The sequence below is a fragment of the Ursus americanus genome, chromosome 14, assembly GCF_024610735.1.
Source record: "Ursus americanus isolate L20-20 chromosome 14, mUrsAme1.1.p, whole genome shotgun sequence".
Classification (NCBI taxonomy): domain Eukaryota; kingdom Metazoa; phylum Chordata; class Mammalia; order Carnivora; family Ursidae; genus Ursus; species Ursus americanus.
The window spans coordinates 60,920,887-60,944,258 of NC_142140.1; the positions used below are offsets into that span (position 1 = coordinate 60,920,887).

A 23,372-nucleotide genomic window follows, 5' to 3' on the forward strand; every position below is an offset into this window, starting at 1 on the left:
ACAGCGTGGGGGTGGGTGTCCCTGGACTTCGTGTGTGTTTGTGTATGTGCGTGTCTGTGTGGCGTCACTCGAGGGATCACCTAGTGTTTCCCAGGGGAGAGTGGGAAAGCGCCGACCTCGTCACACTTGCAGATGCGCTGGCCAGCACTGCGCGGCCTCCTTGACTCTGCGGCCGCAGCCCCGGACTGTGGTGTCAGCCAGCAGCGGGGTCGCCTTGCTCACCTGCCCCTCCGGTCTCGACAGCCCTAGGAATAGGGAATCTTGAACGGCCGCCCTGACGCTCCTGCAGATGTATCTGTCTGGAAGCACAACCAGTCTGCAAACCTTGGGTTTATTCAAAAGCTGAAATCAGGGATTTTCTTAAGACCTGGACTTCCCCATCGATTTACTATAGGATTCTTTGACAGAACAAATACCCCAGTACATTTAAAACTAGTCAGTTTATGGAAACTCAGCTTAATTCAACAAGTGTCAAGTTAAGGCGTCTGCCATGCTCAAAGCACAATGTTGTGGGGAATATCAGAGAAGAGCAAGGCAGGTCCTTACCCTCCAGGAGCCTTGTCTAGCCGGGAAGCTGACACTTACCCCGTGACATAGGTAAATAACAGTGTGAGGCGGGATCGTGACGAGCACGTGCTGAGTGCAGGGTAACGAAGTGTTGGGGGGGGGCGTAACCCACGTCAGCTCCCAGAACGCCTTCCTGTCACAGCCCGCTGTGCGCGGGGGCCTTGAGCTCTCTCGGGCAGATACCGGAGTCTAGGCATGCTGACCCTCCCGCGGGCTTCCTTCGAGGCCTGCAGAGTTCTGACCTGAGCTTCCCGGGAGAGTACGGCTGGCTGCTTTCTGACCAGCGGTTAGGGTTAGCGAGTGTAGACTGTGTGTCCACAAAGCTGCCATGCTGGAAAGTGCTCGCCCACCGTAGCGGAGTGCCTGTCTCCTGGTGAGCCTGGAGATGTGAAATTTGGAATGGCTAGTCGTTAGAATAGCAGGCCCCGTATTCTCTCAGAAAGGAGGATTTCCAAAGGGAAGATGCCTTTGCACCTGTCCTGGAGCCCTTGCCGCTCCGCGTGAGGCTGCTGCGGACTTCTCTAGAATATTGCTGCATGAGCATGGTGCTGTGTTTGACTTCTTTCCCTGTGTTCGCATGCCATCAGTCTGAAGTGGCTTTCTCTCGTTGTAGGCAATGACTGGGAGAGCAGGGCTGGCCGGCGGCTAGGCTCTCCGCAGCGCCCTGCGCACCCTGACGCCATGGGCCCTGGCAGGCCAGCCTCCGCCTGTGCTTGTCCAGCACCTAGCGTCCAGCTCCACGGGAGGAGTGACCCCAGGACACTTCAGGCCCAGGTAGTTCTCTTTTGTTTCTGTCTTCGGATTTTTGTCATGAAACATTTTGAACAAAAGTTGGAAGAAAAGGACAGTGATCATCTTTTAAACCACCTTCGAGATTCAACGGTTGTTGGCAGTTTGTCCTGTTTTTCTCTCGGATGTTTGCAGAAGCGCTTCGAAGGCATGCAGACGTGACGACGCTTCCCTTCTAGATATTTTAGGATAGACCTAAAAGTAAATGTTCCCACTTAACCGTTATCACACCTAAAAAAGAAGGGACAAAAAATCATTCTCTAATCTTATCTAGTAACCACTTTTCCTCTGCTTCACCCAGTTGTCACTAAAATGTGTTTTCCCCCAACACTGAACGTATGAAAACCTTCACGCAACGATGTTGAGTTCTACAGCAAACACCCCAGTTGCGTTACGATTTCATGGTATTTGTTTCATTGCGTGTCTGACCTTCAGTCCACCCTCCAGAATCCACCCATCAGCCCATCTTACTCTGATACATGTCAGAGTCAGGTGCAGACGTGGTGCGTGTCATGTGCTAGAATTCGTTCTTGGAGCTCGTTCTTAGAACTTCAGCTTTTTCTTCTGATGCAGATTTTACATCTGAAATGAATGTGATGCATGAAATGTAAGCATGTGGTCACAGTCGCGGAGTTTGGACGAGCGTATCCACAGGTGTCACGTGTACCTGTCAGGACAGAGGTCTTTTCCGCTGCTCCAGAGAGTTCTCCTGCGCCCCTTCCTGCCCTCCCGAGGCCACGTCACTGTGATTGTCTTCCACTGTAGATTCATTCTGCCTGTTGCAGGACTTCGCGTCAGTGGAGTCCCACACCACGTGATCTCGTGTGTCAGGCCTCGAGTGGGCGCGGTGCATTGGAGCTCCGCCGGCCTGGGCGCTCTTGAGCGCGGAGCAGTGTCCCGGGTAGGAGGGCAGCTTGCTAGATCTCCGGCCGCTGGTTCGGGTTCCTGCAGATGGAGCTGCTGTGAGCGCCCTGGTCCGCCTCTGTTTATATACGTGCTTTCATTGCCCGGGTAGACACCAGCGAGCGAGGTCGCTGGGACGTGGGACGGTGTATCTTTAGTTTTTTAACGAACCAGCAGACCTTCTTCCTGGGGCTGGGCCATCTTCGTTCCTACCAACGACCGAGCGCCCCAGTTGCTCCACGTCTTTGCCAGCCTGGGGTTGTATTTTTAATTAGGGCCCTTCTGCTGAGTCTGAAGTAATACCTCATTGTAGTTTACCAAGAAAATTAAAAAAAAATTTTGACATAGTTTCAGACTGACAGAAAAGTTACAACAGTAGTATACAGGAGTACGCTTCTCCCAGACTCCCCAGGCATTAACCCTCTTATTACCTTTCCCCTCCTTCTCCCCCGTCTCTGTTCCTCTGCGCACACACGTGCGCTCCCACGTATGCACGCACCCATGTGCACACACCACACGTGCACACGCGTTTTCTAAACTGGTGAGGTGTAACTTGCAGATGTGATGCCTCTTTCCACTCGGTACTCGATATGTATCCCCTAAAACAAGCACTTCTCTTGCATAATAATGTGATCAGAATCGGGAAGTTCACGTGAGGATCAAGCGCCCGTGTCGCGTACAGGCCTTACTGAGATGTCGTGCGTTACCCCCGTAGTGTCCTTTATGGTGAAGGGCTCGTAGGTCACTGAGCGGCGCGAGTCGCCACGTTTGTCTCGTTCCTTTGATCTGAACACTTTGTGAGACTGTCTTTGTATTTCATGACATCGAATTTCATGACACACACATGGGTGCGTATGTGGGAGCACGCACGTGCGCGTGGGTGGTGTGGACCCCTGGACACGGACATGGACATGACATTGAGGTTGACATTCTTGAAAAATATAGATCGGTTCTTTGACGATTTTGCATCCGTTTGGGTTTGTCTGAAATTTCTCAGAATGGCATTCCCGTTACGTACTTGTGGCGGGAGAACTGCAGCCTGATGCTGAGCCCTCCTCGTGCGTCCTGTCAGGAGGCGCCACCGTGGGGCTCGTCCCACACCTGCTGGCGGTGAGCGCGGTGTCCGCCCAGCCTCCCGCATAGACTCGTGTACGCTTTTCCCTCTGCAGTTGGAAGTGTCTGTCCTCGTTTAGCGTTCATCGATGATTCTCGCCCGAATCAGTTTTTTGTTCTGATGGTTGGTAAGCAGTGAGACTTCTTTATATGAGAGCAGTTGGGTGCATGGGTTTCTGTCAGTGTTCATTTTTAGGGCTTTCCTTTGTCTTTATAGGTTTTATTTATTCCCTCCGCGTCTCTGCTGCACGAGAAACGTCAGCGCGGTTGCCAGCGTCCCTGCACGGGATGGCCGAGACAGTGTCCCCGCGCCCACCTCTCCTGTCCTTCCTGCACACACCCGTTTTCTGTTGAGTTTTGGTCTCTTTTCACCCCAATTTCAAGCATTTCTTTAGAGAGCCCTTTATATTTACAAATACTTTTCTTCCAATTTTTCAGTTCTTTGACTTTGTTTATGGTGTTTTTAATCGTGGAAAATAAAAACCCCAGGTCTGTTGTTTTTAAAATTTGTATCTTAGGGGTGCTCAGTTGGTTGAACATCCGACTCAGAACATCCGATTTCAGTTTGGGTCATGATCTCAGGGTCGTGGGATCGAGTCCCACATCAGGCTCTGTGCTCAGTGGAGGTCTGCTGCTCCCTCGCCCTCTGCCCCTCCTGCCCGTGCTCACTCTCTCTGTATACATCTTTAAAAAAAAATAAAATTTGTATTTCAATGTAGCAAAACTTACCACTCTCTTCTTTTACTGTAAGTGGATTTTGAGTCCTAGTTAGAAAGCCTTTTCCTAGCCAGGCTCAAGAGGCATTCACCTGTATGAGTTTTTTCTAGTGCTTGTATCCACCCGTCAGGTATTTTGGTTGTTCTTACTTCTAGAGGTTATAATTTCTCCAGATAAAGTGGTACACCTCGTGGACTGTCCATCAGTCTGCACTGTTCAGACAGCAGCTGTTTCTTTTTTTCTCTCATAACTTCCACTGAGGTTTTTAAGTTGTTTCTGAAATACTTTCCTGAAGTTTTACCACAGCGGGTTCATTTTTAACAGACCCTTCCTCACGACTGCCCTTTATTAGAGGCCCGGGCGGCTGTCCCTGGGGCGAAGGGCTTGCAGTGCAGGCACGGACGTGGGCTGTTGACCTGCCGTAGGGCCCACAGTCGTAAACTGTTCTTTCCCCTCGACTTAGTAATCCCAGAACAGGTACTCAGTCCTAAAGGAATTCTTTAAAATGAGAAAAAAGCTAAATGCGTGGAGATATTATTTGTTTTTTGTTTTTTTATTTTATTTATTTATTTATTTATTTATTTATTTATTTATTTATTTTATTATTATTTTTTTTAAGATTTTATTTATTTATTTGACAGAGAGAGAGACAGCCAGCGAGAGAGGGAACACAAGCAGGGGGAGTGGGAGAGGAAGAAGCAGGCTCCCAGCAGAGGAGCCTGATGTGGGGCTCGATCCCATAACGCCAGGATCACGCCCTGAGCCGAAGGCAGACGCCCAACTGCTGTGCCACCCAGGCGCCCCTGTTTTTTGTTTTTTTAAAGATTTTATTTATTTATTTGACAGAGACAGCCAGCAAGAGAGGGAACACAAGCAGGGGGAGTGGGAGAGGAAGAAGCAGGCTCCCAGCAGAGGAGCCCGATGTGGGGCTCGATCCCAGGACTCTGGGATCACGCCCTGGGCCGGAGGTAGATGCTTAACGACTGAGCCACCCAGGCGCCCCGTGGAGATACTATTTGAAGCACTATTTCTATTAGTGGAAAAGCTGGAACCTTCTAAATGCTTAGGTTTTAGCTAGGTTAGGCACGAAAGGGCCGTTTGGGGGATTTTGGAAAATGCCACCATGAAAAACAGTGGAAATATTAGCCTCTGGAAACATGCCTCTGTTCCTTAAGAGAAAAAGCAAAACTTGCATCTGTGATGGTTAAAACGGACGAAACCTGAGGCCTGCGTAGGAAGGTGTATGTGGGCCTTGGAGAGCGGTTTGCTCTGGGTGCGGGATCAAGGACGTGGTGCTGCGGGCGGGTGCACGGCCTCGTCCCACGGCAGCTCCTGTGCAGTGGGGCGTCCGGAGCCATGTCCGCAGAGCTCCTGTCGGACTGCGTTGTCTCTGCCGGAACCTGACCATTTGAGACCGTACGGACTCGGTCATGGGGGACGTGAGGAGCTCACGGGCTGCTGTGTGAAGCTTTGCAGGTTGCCTTTCAGAGGAGCCCCCCGTGTGCTGCTCGTACGCGGGACGGTAGGACCGTGGCCTGGTGATGTGGCCGGGAGCCACGTGCGTGCGACGAGGTCAGGGTTGTACGAGAGCGGGTCCGTGCGGAACACCTCTTCATGCTAACGATCGCGTGGTGGGACTTGAGAGACTTGGCCTCAGCCGTCCGCCAGTGGTGCGGTGTGTGCTTTTCTCACACGCTCTTGTTTTTCCTTTTACGTAAAGAACCAGCTGCAGTTTAACAGGAGCGTTCCCGCACATTCCAGCAACTTGGCTGTCCGCTACTCCTGCCCGCACGCGATCAGAATTGAGAAGCTGAAGCACTCGTACAGCGAGTCGTGCCATCATCAAGACCTGGGTTTGAGGGATGGTCCCGACGGGAGCGGCTCTGCTTCGTTTTCCATCATCTCAAAGGAGAGGCTCAGCTACGCCGTGCACCTGGCCAAGAGAGACGTGAAGCGCAGGCAGCTGGAGGAGCACGTCCGGCAGCACCGTCTCAGGAGTGAGCCCCAGCTCTCTCAGAGGGGGGGACCCCACAAGCAGCAGATCGCCGAGCACAGGGCGCCAAGGCAGGGACCGAGGAGCCAGGAAATGTGTCGCTGCGCCCACCAGCCGTCCACGGTGGGAGCGTCCTGCTCCGGTGCCAAGGTGTACCTGTACACACCTTGTCCCGCACAGTCCCCTCCGGCCGTGCCCCACTCACCACCCACCCGTGACCTGGGGCTGGAGCCCCAGCCCAGGATCAGCGGCCACCAGAGCCTGCAGGAAGTGCAGCGTCTCCAGAGGGAGTTGAACACCTGTATCCATAAAATGGAAGAAGTCGCTAAGAAAGGTGAGAGCCCCTGGTGTCTTCGCAGGGGAGCGGCAGAGTTCAACCCCTTCGTCCAGGACCCCCGTCCCAGTCCACCCCCGCCCCCCGTCCCTGCACTGAGCACAGCGTCCACAAGGCACGTGCACTGTGAGTTTGACCCGAGTGTGTCTTCCTGGGGAGTTGGCCCTGCCCTGGCCCCCTGTCAGGTGGAGGCACCTGACGCCGCCCTGTCCCGCAGGCCGCGGCCTCGGCTGGGGGACCTCTGTCTAAACCTCTGGTCCAACGGCTCCTGAACACAAATTATCCTGTCATGTTTTGCTGTTTTGCAAAATTAATTTGTTCAAAAAAGAGCATCATATGTGCATATTAGGTAAAGCGCTTGGATGGGCTCGCAGCCGCAACAGGAGCTAGGGGCGTGTGGGGGGACGTCTGACCCCGGGCACAAGGGAGGCTGCGTGGGCATCCCATACCGTTTCCCACAGTTGTTCCGTGCTCCCTGTGGCCTGCGCTTCCCTGGGGAGCAGGGGATGGACTCCTTGTAGTGAGTTTGGGGTCAGACCAGTGGGGGGGAGAGAGGAGCCGGGCCTCCAGCTGCGAGGAGCAGGGGTTGAGCATCCCGGGGACGACTGCGAGACCCCCCGGGCTCTACCCTGATGCTCAGTAGACCCGTGCACGTACCGCGAGGAGTTTCAGCTGCCGTCCCGGAATAGCTCTGATGAGCGACAGAACAAAAACACACTAGTGAGGATGTGGCGGCCCGGGAGAAACGGGACTTGTCTCTGAGCTTCCGAGCGGCCGGCTGAGTGAGAAAGACGTTTCTCCCATGACGAGTGTGTTGTGTGGGCCATGACAGGAGTGTCGCCGCTCGTGTCTGACGCCGTTCCTCCGTGTGGGCTGCTGGGTCACCCCGTGGCATCCCATGGTGGAAGCCATGCTGTCAGGACACAAAGCCACGGGGGCCCCGCTCTGAGGACGTGACCTGACCAGGGGACCTTTACAGAGGGCTCCTCGAACTCGGGGGAAGGACTGGCTTGGGTGTTTTCTCGTTTATTTTATTCTGCTTTTTAAGATTTTGTTTAGAGACAGGTGTGCACACATGTGAGGGGGCAGAAGGGGCAGAGGGAGGGAGTCTCAAGCAGACTCCCCGCTGAGCGTGGCGCTCGAGCCCATGACCCAGATCGTGACCTGAGCCCACATCAGAAGTCACACCCCTAGCCGACCTATCCACCCGGGCGCCCCTCGTTTGTTCATTTTTAGTTTAAAATTTCCGTTTCTCACGGATCCGTAGCTTCTGCGCCTAGCAGAAAGGTCGCTGTGGAAACCTGTCCGTGCAGAAGTGTCTGCGTACCCGTCGTGGGCGCGGCGCGGCGTGGCACGGCCCCTCCACAGAGCCGCCTTCCACGGGCCCCCACGGCCCCGGGTGCTTCGGGGTGCGGTGCCGTAGACCGTCTGAGCCGTGCCCGCGACGTCACGCACGTCTGCGGCGCCCGCGTTTCTCCGCGCTGCGCGGCCACGCGAGACAGAAGCCTGGCTTGTAGGCTCCCGTGAGAGGGCGTCTGTGCCCAGAACTCCTGCGTTCAAAGTTTTCCTTTTTTCAAAACAAAAGTTTTTTCGTCATTTGGCTTTTTAATGAGTCAGTGTTAAATATTTGAGTCTATAAAATACGCTTGCGCTGATGACACAGGGCTTTGGTCGGACTTGTACCCTGGGATTTTGCGTAAGTGCTCGTTTGGGATAAACATTCGGAAGCCGTGGCCTCGGGAGTGGACGCCGCACGCCCCTCAGAGTCCCCCCGAAACAGTGTCCCTGAGCGCGTTTTGGAGACGTGGGGCTCCCGTGTGCACAAGCGTGTGCTCCGACAGACACGTGAAGGCTTTGCACGTCCAAGCAGTCCTAGCCTATCAAGCAAGGATTCAAGATAAGAAAGTAGTGAAGAAATCTTGCTGAGGATAAAATAGGCCAATAAAGGGTTTTCCGGGGGAAACAAAGCGTTACAGGTTTTGGCTCAATGCAGACAATGCAGAGCAGCCCGCGGCGCTTGGCAGCGGCGGAGCCGTCCGCCGGCTCGGTTCCGGGACTGCGCGTGGCGGGGGCTCGGGCTGCGGCACACGTCCTCCCATCCGGGTCTCGCGCGGGCCGCTCCTTCCTCGTTTCTTGGCTGCTGGAGGGGTTTTTGTGGGAGCTCCGTTCTTATTTTTAGGAAAACCAGAGACCTTCAGCTTTATTCTCTCTCGGAATAACTGGAGTTCTCACGCGTTTCTGTGCGTCGTGTATAACCCACGTTTGGGGAAACGCTGTTTTCAGATAGAGCGGAAGCAGCTCTGGATCCGGACGAGGAGCGACGAGTCCGCATCAGGAGGCAGGAGCAAGCCGCGCGCTCGGCCCGGATGCTGTACGTCCTGCAGCAGCAGGTACGGGGCGTGGGGGGAGCGGCGCCGGCCTTGGGGCCCTGCACACAGCTCCGCCTCCCCGTCGCAGCAGCGCCAGCGCAGTGTCCTGCGTGACCCCTGTGGTGTTTGTTTCCTGACCGTGTGGACACGTGGTTCTTTTCCTTTGGGTCGTCTGCCTTCTGTCTTTATGCGTATCTGTGTGTCGTGAGTAGAGGGCCACAGTCCTTGAAGGGTGGTTTTTGGCTTTTGGGGTCATAGGTTCTTGAGAATCTACTGAGAATGTGACTCCTGTCCTGGAAAATGGTGCTGGTACAGCACGTATTTCTGTGGACAGAGTCGCGTGGACAGTGGATCGCTGACCCTGAGGCCCCCAGGCCCAGCTGGTGCCCGGCGTTGGAGGGACGGGCCCCGTCACTTTGCCCCCGTCTCCCGCCTGTGCTGGGCGAGACGCCGAGGAGCGCCAGATCACGTGGTTCTCTTGCAGCACAGTGAAGGACGGAGGCATGCAGGGGGTCTCGGGACACATTTCGTGGCTGACGAACTGGCGCTCACGTTGTTGACGTTGCAGATAGGTTGATTTTAAATGTCTGCTTTAACTGTAGTGCCTTAACCGTGAGTCTGCCCTCGACTCCTTTCCCGTCACTGACGACACATGCTGGCTCTGCTGCTTGAGGCAAAAGCTGAATGCTCTCATTTAAAAGGAAATGCCTGAGTTAGACTTTGTTCCGTACTGTTCTGGAGGTTGTGCGTCAGCCCTGCTCCACACTGCTGCCGCCAAGATCGTTCTGGAACACGCATCTGACCCCGTCAGGGCTCTCTGGATGCGGTGCAGCCCCCGCTCCAGCGTGGCCTCCCACCTTTTCAGAGCCACCCCCACCTTCACTCCCTCCTGGGAAATTCCCATGACGCTGGGACCAAGGGATGGGAGGGGAACACTGTGCTCCACTCACCGTCTCGAACTCGAAGCTGGGGACTGTGTTTTCGGTCACGAGTGAAGAGCCTTGTCTCATTTCAAGTGACTTGAATTAAACAGTGGTTATATTTGGACAAGACAGGTCAGCACACGGGTCTGAAGTCTTCACTTTCCCCCTTTATGAAACAGGTGAAAGAGATCCAGGAAGAGTTGGATAAATTGAGTCCACAAAAGATCAGACACACGAAGAAGGTATGGCGCGGTCCGTTACAAGGAACGCTGCTTCTTTACAAATGGCATGTCCAGCGTCTGGGGGTGTCATGCGTGTGGGTTCTCTGCACTAATGTGCACGCGGTGCGTGTAGAGACGTGTCTGGGGGGCACGAGCACTGTAAATATCCTGCATTTGGGGTGGCCCTCCAAGGAACAGACTCTGAAAATAGATCTGTTGCTGCTGGTGTAGGAAGGAAAACACTGTTTGTCACGAGAAAACTTTTCAACTTCGTAGTTCCTTCCTGTGAGAGAGTTTCACAGGACGGAGTTGTCTGGAAAGAAGGCAGGCTGCAAATCCTCGTGAGGGCGGGATTGGTGTGGAGAAGTTCTGAATCTGAAATAACTCCCCTCTCATTGCCAGTCATGGGCCATGTCGCGGCTGGCGGCTGCCCACCGAGGAGCCATCCGGGCCTTACAAGTGTTGGTGACCCAGCTTACGGACCGCGGGGAGCACCCAGTTCCTGCACGCCTTAGGGAGCTGGGTGGCCTCATCCGCCAGCTGTCGCTCTGCTCTGCCAGGCTGGATGCCGACTCTCCCGTCCCCGAAGTGGTCGCGGACATCCTGCGACAAATCGAGGTATGGAACGGACTCCGGGTTTGTTTCTAAGCAGGGAGGTAGTGCTTACTGCGACCTGGCGTCGTTGGGATTTATGGAGAAGACACGACGAAGCTGCGGCCTGGTGAACTCAAGCTTCGCAGAGGACAGGGGACGCACCTTGGTTTTTATCGTATCCCTTTCACAGTCTAGTCCGTAACACCGCGTCTCACTTGTTTGAGAATGGGTGGCTGGGTGTAGAATGTGCATCGACTGCTAACCAGGTCCGTTGAGTCACCAGAACGTTCCATTCCCTTAACATGAACTTGAGAGAGAATCTGTTAGCACAGGAAAGGAGAGCAGCGAAGCACTCTTCAGTTAGCGCTTGGATGAGCGTGCCAGTGTGCAGTCTTGGTGGGCTTTTGGGAAGAAGGGGTGCTTGAAGACATAAGAGAGCACAGCCTCCGGTCTGGTATGACGGCTGGCGATGTCTGGCCGTCCCCCGGCAGGTACTAGTCAGGACAGAGCCAGCAAGAGCAGGGTGCCCTCGTCTGTGCCGTCCCGCCGCTCCTGCGGGGCTGGCAGCCACACAGCCTTCATTACCAGCACGCCACCGATGAAGAAGGTCCGAGAGACGCCACCGTGACTCCCTCACTGGAGTTAGCTCTGCTCCCCCACATCGGTCCACGGAGGAAAGGCGACCTTCATGTTGGTGGGACCCGGGAGGACAGGTGCACTGGAGGGAGACTTCTGGGCGTTAACTAGCCCTCGGTGGCCCCTGTGGCCCCTCCGCCTTGACCGTCGCTGGCACGGTGTGTGTGGTTTGCAGGTAGCACCGGTGCCTGGCGGACTCAGCTCAGGAACGTTGTCGGGTGCAGACCCTCCGACAGCGTGGCAGGTCACGTGGTGCTTTTTATGTTTGCCCGTCACAAACATGGTGGGCACATCTTCATTCTGGAAAGACCTCAAGGGCTTATCTGGTCCCTTCCCGGAGTTTGGCAGGAGCACCTTAACGTGCTGCTCCTTGCACACCGTCCGTCCGTCAGTAATGCGAGGAACTCACACAGCCCTGTTGACGGGCTGCACCTCCCATGGCTTGCTGTCCTCCTGCCTTACTGTCCCTGGAGTGAAAGTCCCCGGCTGTGCTCAGTTGGCCTCAGTTTGCACAGACCCACTGGAGGCTAGGCCCTCACTGCCCACTGCTCTTGTAGGAACGGGGCACGTTGGGGTGGGTGGGTAGCCAAGGTCCCGGGCGTGCTGCGTGGTTTATGAAAACGTATATTACACGTAGTGCCTTTGCCCGCTGAAAATACTATTTGAGTGTATGAGATTTTTATTGAGAATTAATACATTTAGAAAACACATAGGATTAGGCTCTGAAGACTGGTTCGTTTCTACAGTATGGTGGATTTCGATGCCTTTAAAAGTAGTCCCCCTCTTTATCTTGGTGCTGTTGGTCAGTGAGCTAAAGGTGTAAAAGAGCTTGCAGAATTGTTTTATTAATTAAGTAGATGTCCTTAGTAATAAAGTTTTCAAACTAAACGACGTGCCATTGACCATTAGACATGGCCGTGTAATGACACGTTTACCTGGGGGCCTAATTTTGGGCTTGTGATCAGCAGTCAGACTTTGGTGAGATAATCTAAGACAGTAATGGACTGTTTCATGTCAGGCTTTGGAATCCCTCGTGGAAAAGAAACTGTCACCGAAAAAAGTGAAGAAAAGTTTCACGGAAGTTCAGAGCAGGTTTCCTGTTGGTAACCACAGGGCCTTAGAAGGATGGCAGAGTCCTTCGCCCAAGAGTGAGAGGAGATCCCTCGTTGCAAAGGAGACATTTCCAGAGGAAACAAGATGGCCTTCAGGGACAAAGACGCTCCTTGCTGGTATGTGTCCAGAGACGTTCGTGGTGTGGTGTTTGGTTCTTTGAGGACAGAGAGGAAGGGAGGTCAGGATTTAAAACCTGGCCCACAGCAGGTGCACTTGAACCCAGAGAAGCAAGTGGCAACCGGAGTGCATCCTGGGGTGGGAGGCTGGAAGGTCCCCCCACAGAGAAAGGCACCCCCCCATAGAGGAGGCTCCCCCCATAGAGGAGGCTCCCCCCATAGAGGAAGCTCCCCCCATAGAGCAGGGTCCCCCCATAGAGCAGGGTCCCCCCACAGAGGAAGCCTCCCCCCATAGAGGAGGGTCCCCCATAGAGGACCGTCCCCATAGAGTAGGCTCCCACCCATAGAGGAGGGTCCCCCGTAGAGGAGGGTGGGGAATGTCAGGTTCTCTCTTCCCACATCATCGCACTTGGGTCACCTAAAGGAGATTCCTAAAGAGCTGGAAGTGAGAACCCCACTTTTTAAACATTGGTTTGTGTAGATTTTAATGATAGGCACATGCATATACACAGATACCCATGCGGTTAATGTGTAGTTTTTAGTGCGGGTAATAAATAACTTGTTGTTGTTCCCAAAACCAGAATTGCTGGCTTGTGCATGTCAGACAGTCTGCCAGCTTGCCCTTGAACAGGGCCGACAGTGATGTTCTGGCGAACAGTGAGCATCCGAGTGTATTTCCCACATCCTTGCCAAGTACTTTATGTCGTGAAATTGTAAGAATTTTCCAGTGTCTGGATGGAAATATTCGCTTGCTGTTTGTCTTGTCCTGTCCCGACTCTGGGGAAGAAGGTCAGAGTGCTCCCGGGGGAGTGCTCCCGCTTCTGTGCGGTGTCTGTGCGCGCCCTCCTCCCTCTGGGGCCGGCGTCGTGCTCACGGCTGTGCAGAGGTCGGCCTGCGCTCTGGGCCCGTCCTTTCTGGGTTTGCACAGACTGCAAATACTTCTCTCAATCACTAGCCTTTGACTTGGATTATGGCCGCTTCTCTGCTGCAGAGATCTGTGCTTTGTGGGCAGAATCATCTTTCTGACGTGTTTTCCTGTTTCGGGAGGCTCTTCCTCTCTGTTCTTCTTCACAGTTTGCTGATGGCGATGGTGTATTCAGAGGAATTGAGAAGCTGCGTGTCAGGTTCTAGGGCAGAGGCCGTGGGGGTGTGACGGGCCCCCCGAGTTCCCAGGCTGGCCGGGGAGGGGGTGACATCATCGTGCCCTTTCTCCATCCAGGCATAGGGATGAGATTCGGCATAGGAGAATTCCTGACCTAGGCATACTAGGAATGCCTGGACTCTCTGCTAGGTTCATTTCCAGTTTTCTCACTTTAGGGTCCTTCTTGCTGCTGCGAACGGGATCGTCTTTTTATTGCCTGTCAAAGCGGGTTCTTGCTCGTTCCAGCAGAGCCATGGGACCCTGTCCAGACCTCTGGGCGGCCACCACGCCGCGTTTCGTTGGTTCTGAGGGATGCGGTGGAACATTTCTGAAATCGGGACGTGTTCTGACGTTGATGATACCTTACGATTTGAAATTTCCCGTTGGTGCGTAAAATAAGGGTACGTCTTACACTAGGTGTTTTAGATTTGATGAAATAAGGAGATTTTCTTAGTGCTTTTGTGTTTTTCCAGATAGATGAGACCACCTACAAATAAGTAAAGTTCTGCCTCTTTCTTTGCAATTTTTATACCTTTTTTTTTTTTCTCTTTCTCCTTTACTGGACAGAATTTAGTTTGGAATAATATGGGTGATAGCTGTAGTGGGAGCACCGTTTCTCCCCGGATTTCGTGGGGTCTGTTTGTACGTGTGGCTTGCTGTTGGGGTTTCTCACGTCTGCGTGCAAAGTAGAGGAAATGTTCTTCTGTTTCTTCTTCCAGTTTTGTGAAGAGAGTTTCTTTTCCTCTACTTTTTCCTTTTTTTAAGTTAAACTGATAGAGGTATACATTGATAGTGTTTTAAAATAGTTTCAAGATTTTAATATTGAGTTTTTTAATGTGCCATTGGTGTCGGTGTGGACGAATCCAGTGAACTAATTTTCCTATTTCAGTTGAAGTAGAATACGCAGATAGGAAAGTGCACAGAATAGGAGTTTACAGCTCAGTTTGTTATCAGAGAACAAACCTCTGGGAAGCCCCTACCCGAGTCAAGAAATAGAACATTACAAGCACTAAGAAATCCCCTCTTCCAGTCTCCATCCCTTGTCTCCTCCCCCAAATTAACTGTTATTCTCATTTTTTATGCCGTACGTTGGTTTTTGCCGGGTTTGGAACTTCATGAACCTTATAGGAATAGGATTACGCGATAGGTATTTTGTTGGGACTGGCCTCTTTCTTTTCTTTTCTTTTTTTTTTTTTTTAAAGATTTTATTTATTTATTTGACAGAGAGAGAGAGACAGCCAGCGAGAGAGGGAACACAAGCAGGGGGAGTGGGAGAGGAAGAAGCAGGCTCATAGCGGAGGAGCCTGATGTGGGGCTTGATCCTATAACGCTGGGATCACGCCCTGAGCCGAAGGCAGACGTTTAACCGCTGTGCCACCCAGGCGCCCCAGGACTGGCCTCTTTCTGTTCACGTTTTGTGAGTGTCGTGTGTGTGCGTAGCTGTGCCCTGTCTGTGCTCTTTGCCGCATCCCACTGTGTGAATGCAGCCCCGTTGTGTCGTGCTCATCATCGGGGTTTTCCCAGGGTTGGACGATTACAAAGAAAGCCACTGTTCTCGTGTGTGTGTCTTGGTGCATGTGTACGTGTGTCTGTGTTGGGTGTGTTCCCGGGGTATCATCATCAGCTCATAGCGGATGCGTTTGTTCAGCTGTAACAGGCCCAGATTTTTTTCAGAGTAGCGTTATGGGTTTTGTGCCCACCAGCAGCGTGGGGGAGCAGTGCCGCGCATTCTTTTGGTGCGTAGACTGTCATTCTGGTTTTGTTTTTTAAAGATTTATTTATTTATTTTAGAGAGAGAGCGAGAGAGCAAGGGGGGGGCACGCGGGGTAGCAGCAGAGGAGGAGAGAGTCCCAAGCGGACTCCATGCTGAGCCCGGAGCCCGACGCAGGGTTTGATCCCAGGACCTTGAGGTCAGACCTGAGCTGAAACCAGACCGCGCCACCCACGCGCCCCGGCTGTCAGTCTGGTTTGATTGATGGATTCATTGATTTACGGATGTATAGATTTTATTTATTTATTTGAGAGAGAGAACACAAGCAGAGGGAGAGGGAGAGGCAAACTCCCTGTGGAGCAAGGAGCCTGATGTGGGACTCGATCCCAGGGCACTGAGATGGTGACCTGAGCTGAAGGCAGACGCTTCACCAGCTGAGCCCCCCAGGCACCCCTCCTTCTGGTTTTAATTTACATTTTTCTGTTTGAATGATGGTGTAAGTACTTTTTCATGTGTTTATACCCCATTTACATGGCTCCTTTTTGGGAAGTGCCAGTTCAAGTCTCTTGTCCTCCCTCCCTCCCTCTTTCATGTTCTCCTTCTCTTCTTTCCTTTTTTCTTCCTCTCCTTTTTTTTTCAAAAATGGATTTATAGGAGTTCTTTGTAGGAGTATTCTGCGTGCGGACCCTGCCTCGGTTATCTGTGCCGTGAATACACATTCAGAGATAAGAGGCGGCTTGCTTCTAAGCGTTGCAGTGCTGTGTGTGACAAACAGAGTTGGGCGTAGCACTGTGGTCCAACGGAGCAGGATTTTCCTGTACGTTTCTTTGTGTTTGTTTTTATGTCCTGTTGAAGCTTCTCCCTACGCCAAAGTTAAGACGACCTTTTTCTATGTCACTTCTAGAGAATGTCGTCCCCTTCAGCCCCTCCCCCAGTCTCATGGACGTGAAACCGTAGGTGGTTGTTTCAGTTTGGATTTTTCTGGTTATTGCTGATTATCTCTTCTTGTTTTTGCTGACAGTTCAGATTTTTTTCTCTGAATTGCCTATTTCTATCCTTTGCCACTTTTTCTATTGGAGTATCTATTTTTCTTATAGATTTGTAGATGTTTCTAATGTATTCTAGCTGTTAGTCCTGTGTTCATTACACGCGTTAGCGATCTCTATTTCAGACTCTGGCCTGTCTGTGGAGTTTACCGTGTCTTCCTGCAGAAGGGAAGTTGCCGTGTGCTATAATTAAAGTATATCAGTGTTATTCTTTTTTTTTTTTTTTTAAAGATTTTATTTATTTATTTGACACAGAGACAGCCAGCGACAGAGGGAACACAAGCAGGGGGAGTGGGAGAGGAAGAAGCAGGCTCATAGCAGAGGAGCCTGATGTGGGGCTCGATCCCAGATCGCCGGGATCACGCCCTGAGCCGAAGGCAGACGCTTAACGACTGCGCCACCCAGGCGCCCCTCTCAGTATTATTCTTGAGAGGCTTCTCCGCCCCAAAGTCTTCATCCTTTCTCCTGTGTTTTCTTATAAAACCTTTAAAGTTTTCCTGTCATATTTCTGTCTTTGTTTCTTTTAAATTTAAGACTTGTTGAGTGTGAGGCAAGGCCCGTGTTTTGTTTTGTCCCCATGGCCGCTGCGTGAGGAGCCTGGGACCTGGGGGTCCACCCCTCCGCCCCCGCCTGGCGGTGCTTCTCCGGAGCTGTCTGGGCTGGCCTGGGACGGGACTCGTCCTGACAACTTTGGGATGGGCCTGTTTCGATCCACTGAAAGGTCTGCTTGGATTTTAATTGAATTTGCATTTGAAATGACGGACTGCTTAGGGGGGAATGGACGTCTTCGCAGTGTTCTTTCCTTTCTTGAAAACAACTTACTCAGGTCCTCATTCCTGTCCTTTAAAACACCTTTGACTCTGGTTAGATTTCTTCCTAAGTGCATTATGGTTTTTGTTGCTGACGCTCACAGGATGTTTTTCTCTTCTATTTTTTCTAGTTACTTTGATACGTGAGAATGGTACTGATTTTCATATATTTTTCTTTTATCCAGAAACCTCTTCCTCGTTTAATTACATGTCGATTCTCTTGGATTTTCTATGTAGAAAACATCATCTCATCTTCAACTAAAGGCCGTTTTATTTCTTTTCACGCTGCAAGTTGACAGTCGTGGGCGGATAGAGGTTTTGAGAAATGACAGTTAAATATTTACATCTTAGAAAAAACACGTTTGGTAGCCAGGTGGGGTAAATGGAGATAGAAAAGGGGTCGGTCAGGAGATGCCGTTGGCATAGTCACGGGATACCGCGCGTCTGCCCCGGGTGGTGGCGGCCGGCAGGCAGGGCTGGGGTCCGAGGGACCGGGAAGGAGCCCGTGTGGGACGTGAGCCTGGGCGTCAGCCACGGCCTGCGGGTTTCCGCGTGTGGGTCCGTGTGGGAGTCACAGGGCGAGGAGTGACTTTGGCAGCAAAACGCCTGTGTTTACAGGCTGGGCTAGATGTCTGGAGCTTGTCTCTCTGTGGAAATCCTTGTCACCCACTTGAGTGCATTTCCCTCTGTTTGTCCTTCTGAAATGTCCTACAGAGAAGTGTCCCCCTGGGGCAGCGCCTGCAGCGACCTGGACGTTGGAGAATGGGCTGGATGCGATGGGTGCGGAGATCTTTCCGGAAAAAGCCCCGTCTGCTGCAGACCACAGCGTCCGCTTCCCGGCAGATGCACCGGCCCCGGCGAGAGCTGGAGCGGCGGCGGGGAGGCCCACGGCCAGGAGCGCGGTGCTCAGGAAGAAGGAGGCCCAGGCGCCAGCGAGGCTGCCTCAGGTACGGAGTGGCTCCTTCCGCGGCCAGCTGGCCGTGGTCGTGGTGCCGCCGGAGTCCTGAGCCACCCATCCAGACAGAGCCGACTTAGCTCGGCTCCGGGTGGTTTTTGCCTTTTTAACAAAAAATAGTTTTTAATACTGCTCCCGGGACCCGGCGTCTCTCTTGTCCTGGTTTGGTGAGAGCTGCGTGAATTTGATCCCACGGTCTTAATCGGGCAGGCTGTTCTAAAATCCTGTTTCTTCTGCTTCTGCTTTGCAAGTGTGAGATTGGAGGGGATTAAGATTTGCTTCCTGCTGAAGATAAATATTGATAAAGAACTAATCACTCCGCATGGAGGGGCTTCGCAGGGTCAGTGCTCTGTGTTTGGAAGCCAGCTGGCTTGAAGCTACATTATATTTTAAGCTTCTGTTTATAGCGTAACTGAAGTGGAGAACCGGCCGGAAGACCGCCTCCCAGTCCAAACACCCTTAATGGGGTTACCGCCGCCAGCCGGGCCTGAGTATTGTCAGGTGGCCCCAGGGATGGGCGCTGAGCACTTGTCCCCGGGGACTGATAGGTCCGGGCTTGGATCAGCCTCATGGGGTGTCATCAGTCAGTCAGGACGGGGCCTGTCCGCGTGTAGCTGGCGCTCTTGCTCAGAGACAGCTGCATGCTCCTCCTCCATGGGCCCATTCAGCCTTCTGGAAACAAGGGAAGAAATCAGCTCCTGGTTTAGAGATGAGACGTTAAGTTTTTAACCAAGAGTGTCATGCAGTTTATCTTTTTTTTTTTTAATTAGGAAAAAACATAAAAATAAATATATTATGTATGTCTCTGTGTGTGTGTGTGTGTGTGTATAAAAAGATGGCAAATGCAGGGTGTCCAACTTCAACCCTCCCCTGAACCCCATCCCTTCCCAGGGAGGGGAGCGGGGTGGAGTACAGCACAGGCCCTCAGTGTGGAAACGTTCAGTGTGAGCACACTCAGCGTGAGGCACGCTCGGACACGTTCAGTGTGGAAATGCTCAGTGCGAGGTACAGTCAGGCATGCTCAGCGTGAGCACGCTCAGTGTGGAAACGTTCAGTGTGAGCACACTCAGCGTGAGGCACGCTCGGGAACGTTCAGTGTGGAAATGCTCAGTGCGAGGTACAGTCAGGCATGCTCAGCGTGAGCACGCTCAGTGTGGAAACGTTCAGTGTGAGCACACTCAGCGTGAGGCACGCTCGGGCATGTTCAGTGTGGAAATGCTCAGTGTGAGGTACAGTCAGGCATGCTCAGCGTGAGCACGCTCAGTGTGGAAACGTTCAGTGTGAGCACACTCAGCGTGAGGCACGCTCGGGCACGTTCAGTGTGGAAATGCTCAGTGTGAGGCATGCTCAGTGTGAGGTACAGTCAGGCACATTCAGTGTGGAAATGCTCAGCGTGAGGCACGCCTGCTCCCAGGTTTTGCCACAGTGCTTTCCGCGCCAGTTTCTGGTGTAGCGTGGGGACTCCCGAAGCTTCCGCCGGTCAGAGGTTAAAGCGAGCTTCTTTGATTACCCATCTGGCTTTACAGTTCATGTTTGTCTCTTGCAGGGTCTCCACAAGGCTGAAAGAAGTAGACCGACCCGGTCTCAGAGCAGAAGCCGGTTGCAGCACATGACAGTATCCTCCAGACTGAAAATGAACCAGCAGCCTGTGAGGGACAACAGGGCCCCTTGGGTGCCTCCGAACCCCACGTCCCCACCAGCATCTCCTAAGTGGTACGTAGGGTGGGTTTGTGCTCCGCAGAGCAGAGCTCCCCTGTCGCTTAGAGCTAATAAAGCAGCAGCCTTAGCTGCCACTAAGAACAGAAGCTCATTTGGGTGAGAAATACGTGATAAGTGTTTTGTCTAGAAGCTGTTGGTGCCTTTCTCCTTCAGACTGGGGGTGGGGAACCTCCCGTGAGCCACCCCGAACCGCTGTGGGCGTGTGGTCCTATGTGGGGGTCGCAGGCTTGCCCCACCTGTCTCCACACAGTGGATTCTAGAGGCCTGAGGCCCGGAGCTGTGCCTTCCTCATAGCGGAGTGTCCAGTGGCTGGTGTGGGGCCTTAGTGGATCTTGGTGGACATTCAGTAAATCTTTGCTGAAAGGATGAATATTTTAAAATAATCCTAATTTCAAGACAAGATTTTGAAATATAAAACCATGTCACAGGGGACAGGGTAATGCTGACGTTACCGTCTGTCTCCATGTTACCGCACACAGTGACAAGGCCCCGTTCCACAGAGCTGGGGGGACGCAGGTCCTCCAGGGGCCGCAGGGGCCGGTCAGGTGGAAGTAGTCTCTGGGGAACTGGTTAAGAGAAAGGGGCGTTCGTTTACCATGGCACGGGAGTTTTTGAGAGCAAAGTGGAAGGAACCAGCATCAGGCCAGCAGAAAGCAGGAGCATGAGGAGGAGGGCCAGCAAGAAATTAGGGGGTGCGAGGGCCCCACCTTTTGCGAGGTTGGCAGGTGACGGGGGAGCAGCCTGGTGGGCCAGGCTCCCCCTAAGACTCGAACGATGCTGCGTGAATGGACGCCCTTGCCCGTCAGCCTGCAGAGTTGAAGAAGCAACGTCTCGAGAATTTAATGTCTTGCTTATATAGCAGAGCTGGGTCTAAATCAGGCCTGATTTCATCATGTGCTTTTTGTGTTCAGCTGTTCTGAATTCTGTGTTTTTATGTGTGTGTTAGAATAAAGACATGAATTCAGTTGGAAGCTCTGAAAACATCGGTTGGTGGACGTTTATACTGCAAGCCCCCAAGCCCACGGGCTGTCTTCCGGGCGTGCGCGGAGGGCCGGAGGGCCTCCTGAAAGCATTGCCACATGGGAAGTAACTAGTGACCGAAGCTATGTGTTGGTTCTTCTCACGAACACAGGGATACGAGTGTGAAGCAGAGGAGAACGTGTGCGTGGGCGCTTAGCCTGGGCCCTGGGGGCGCTCGCTCTTCTGGGCACCCGCTCACACGCAGGCCCCTGCTGTAGCTCACCGCCGACCCCCGGGAGCCGGCGGGTGTGGAGGGCGGGGTCCCAGAGCTGTGCTTTTGCCTGTTTTGCAGTGCTGCCTGGCTGAAGGTGAAGCCGAGCCCCAAAGACGCCAGAAAGGAACAGTCACTGCAGCAGGACGAGGCCCAGGAGGAGATTCCGTTGACGGGGGCGGTCGTGCAGGAAGCAATGAGGTTTGTGCTTCTGCTTTTCAAATCCTGGAGAAAGAAAGGGCCCGGGCCCCGGGCTCTGCAGTGGACTCTCCTCTCTCGCATATGTATACAGCCGGTTACGTAAAGCATCAGCCGCCGGCTCTGCTGTCGGACGGCCAGGCGGGGACGGCGAGCCCCTTTCACTCCGACCACTCCGGTTGCTTGTTTTGAGCTCTATGGAGACGTCTAGAAACGGGGCCGGAAGACAGCTTCCGAGCTCCCGTGACTTACAGTTGCAGGAAGGGCCTGTTACAGCTCATCTGAGGCAGAGCTGGAGGGTAAAGAGCGGAGGCTGGAAGGCGCTGAGCCGCTTCCTGCTGCAGAGAGCTGGGCTTCATGGGCCCAGGGAACAGGCTCGAGTTGGGGGTGAGGTGAGAACATTCCGGAGGGAGCAGTGACGACGGGGCTCTGCGTTTGTGCGGCCGAGGTTGTTCTTGCGTTGTGGGAAAGCAGAAATGAGTGTGGGCTGTCGTGTAACTGGATGCTAGTCACGCACCGTAACCTGAAGGACTCAGAGCCCCCCCGCATGCTTGGAGGTTGTGCAGAGTGAGCGTTTCCTTCCTGGCTTTACGTGACTTCGCTGCGCCTCTGCCTAACTTCCAAACTCAAAGATCCAGCAGCAGCTTTATTTTATGGTTGAACAAGCAGTGCTAAGAACAGTGATGGCTCTTCTTGAGAAAATCATGGGCGGTTTTGGTGGCTGTCCACGCTCACTGGGAGTGCATCTGCACGGAGCCTCATATGAGGGACCCCACTGGGAGAGGTGGTGTCGCCTGTGGAGCCCAACACTGGCACCCCGACCCTGACGCGGGTGTGGGGATGGCGGCCTGCCGGGCGAGGCGGGTTCGTATGACTCTGTTCACTGTCCGCCAGACTTGCTTGGCTTGACGCCGAAGCCCGTAAAACATTGAAGGAGCTGGAGGAACGGAAAGCTGAGGGCTCGGACAAGACGCAGAGGCAGAGGTACGTCCCCGCGTCCCAGGCCGGCCCACGCGGCCTCATCCAGCAGCCGGCGGAGGCGCTCGCGCTTCCGGGGCGCACGGGCTGTGTGCATGGGGGCAGCCCGCAGCGGAGCGCGGCTTGGGCCGGCCACGGTCGGCTGGCCTTCTGCGCTGTCCCCAACCTCGCTCCGCTCGGCGCGGACTCAGGCGGGACGGAGGGACTGACGGAACCCAAGACCGCAGACGTGGGTAGAAAGCTGGAGTCGAGGTGGGGTGTGCGTCTGAGCAGCAGTCGCGAGGGCTCGCCTGCTGCCGCTCGTCTGCACGCTCGTGCCCCAGGCCCGCGTCCGCCTGGCCTCGTGGGAAGAACACGTGCCCGCGGGATCGTATGCGGTGTCTTTGCTACGAAGTATTCCTTTTGTGGTGTTTGATACTGAACGGACATCGGCAGGTTGGGGAGCTGAGAGGTCAGCCTTGCGTCTGCTTGTGCCCCCCACCCCGGGCGCTCTGCTCGGCGGGAGGAGGTGGACGTGTCTGGACACGCTGGTGAGTGTGCACGTGCTTCGCTTCAGGGTCCACTGGAGTGTGGAGAGGTACTGCCCAGCCGGACGCTTGAAGTCTGAGGTGTCCTTGGCGGTCTGGGGCCGTGATGGGCTGTTTCTGGACTCTGTTCAGAACTCGCCCTGCGGTCATCCGCACAGTGTGTGTTCTGTCACCTGTCACCACAGACGCTCGTTCCCACACGTGACAGGCCCCGATTTCTTTCCTCTGTAGCTTTTGCCTGTTTTCAAGCCACACAACCACAGGGGCGTCCGGGTGGCACAGTCGGTGGAGCGTCCGACTCTTTGTTTCAGCTCAGGTCATGGTCTCAGGGTCCTGGGATCAAGGCTGCGTCGGGCTCTGTGCTCAGTGGGGAGTCTGCTTGAGATTCTCTCGCTCTGTCCCTCCCCCACCCACCCACGCGTGCCCCCCAAATAAATAAGTCTTAGAAAAAGCAAAACAAAACTATGTAATCACAGAGCCTTAGGGTTGTAAGGGCCTTACTGTCCTGCCGGTGCTCCCAGGCCCTCCGGACTGCGCACAAGGTAACGACCAGCATGGTTGCACATGGCGTCTGTGATGGGACGGTCCCCTGGTGAGGCAGTCCATTCTTCTGGCTGCTCGGACCCCTATCCACTGTCCCTCGGCCAGATAGCAAGACAGTGGCCTGCC

General features: G+C 53.8%; 1 protein-coding gene across 8 annotated transcripts in view; it reads left to right on the top strand.

Moving 5' to 3' along the window:
* The window catches only part of KIAA0753 (KIAA0753 ortholog), a 78,631-nt gene that overhangs the window by 4,035 nt on the left and 51,224 nt on the right, over nucleotides 1-23,372 (top strand). The window contains exons 1-11 of one of the 8 annotated variants that reach the window (XM_045804866.2): nucleotides 17-597; nucleotides 1,181-1,344; nucleotides 5,810-6,416; nucleotides 8,700-8,806; nucleotides 9,888-9,950; nucleotides 10,332-10,547; nucleotides 12,178-12,388; nucleotides 17,810-18,042; nucleotides 19,597-19,763; nucleotides 21,082-21,201; nucleotides 22,093-22,182. In XM_045804866.2, the coding sequence (XP_045660822.2) occupies nucleotides 1,249-1,344; nucleotides 5,810-6,416; nucleotides 8,700-8,806; nucleotides 9,888-9,950; nucleotides 10,332-10,547; nucleotides 12,178-12,388; nucleotides 17,810-18,042; nucleotides 19,597-19,763; nucleotides 21,082-21,201; nucleotides 22,093-22,182 (1,910 nt within the window). In that variant the 5' untranslated portion in view covers nucleotides 17-597; nucleotides 1,181-1,248. Of the gene's footprint in view, nucleotides 1-16; nucleotides 598-769; nucleotides 1,345-5,809; nucleotides 6,417-8,699; nucleotides 8,807-9,887; nucleotides 9,951-10,331; nucleotides 10,548-12,177; nucleotides 12,389-17,809; nucleotides 18,043-19,596; nucleotides 19,764-21,081; nucleotides 21,202-22,092; nucleotides 22,183-23,372 lie in introns of those variants that run through there. The other 7 variants (XM_045804865.2, XM_087867488.1, XM_087867491.1 and 4 more) reach the window with 7 other exon arrangements.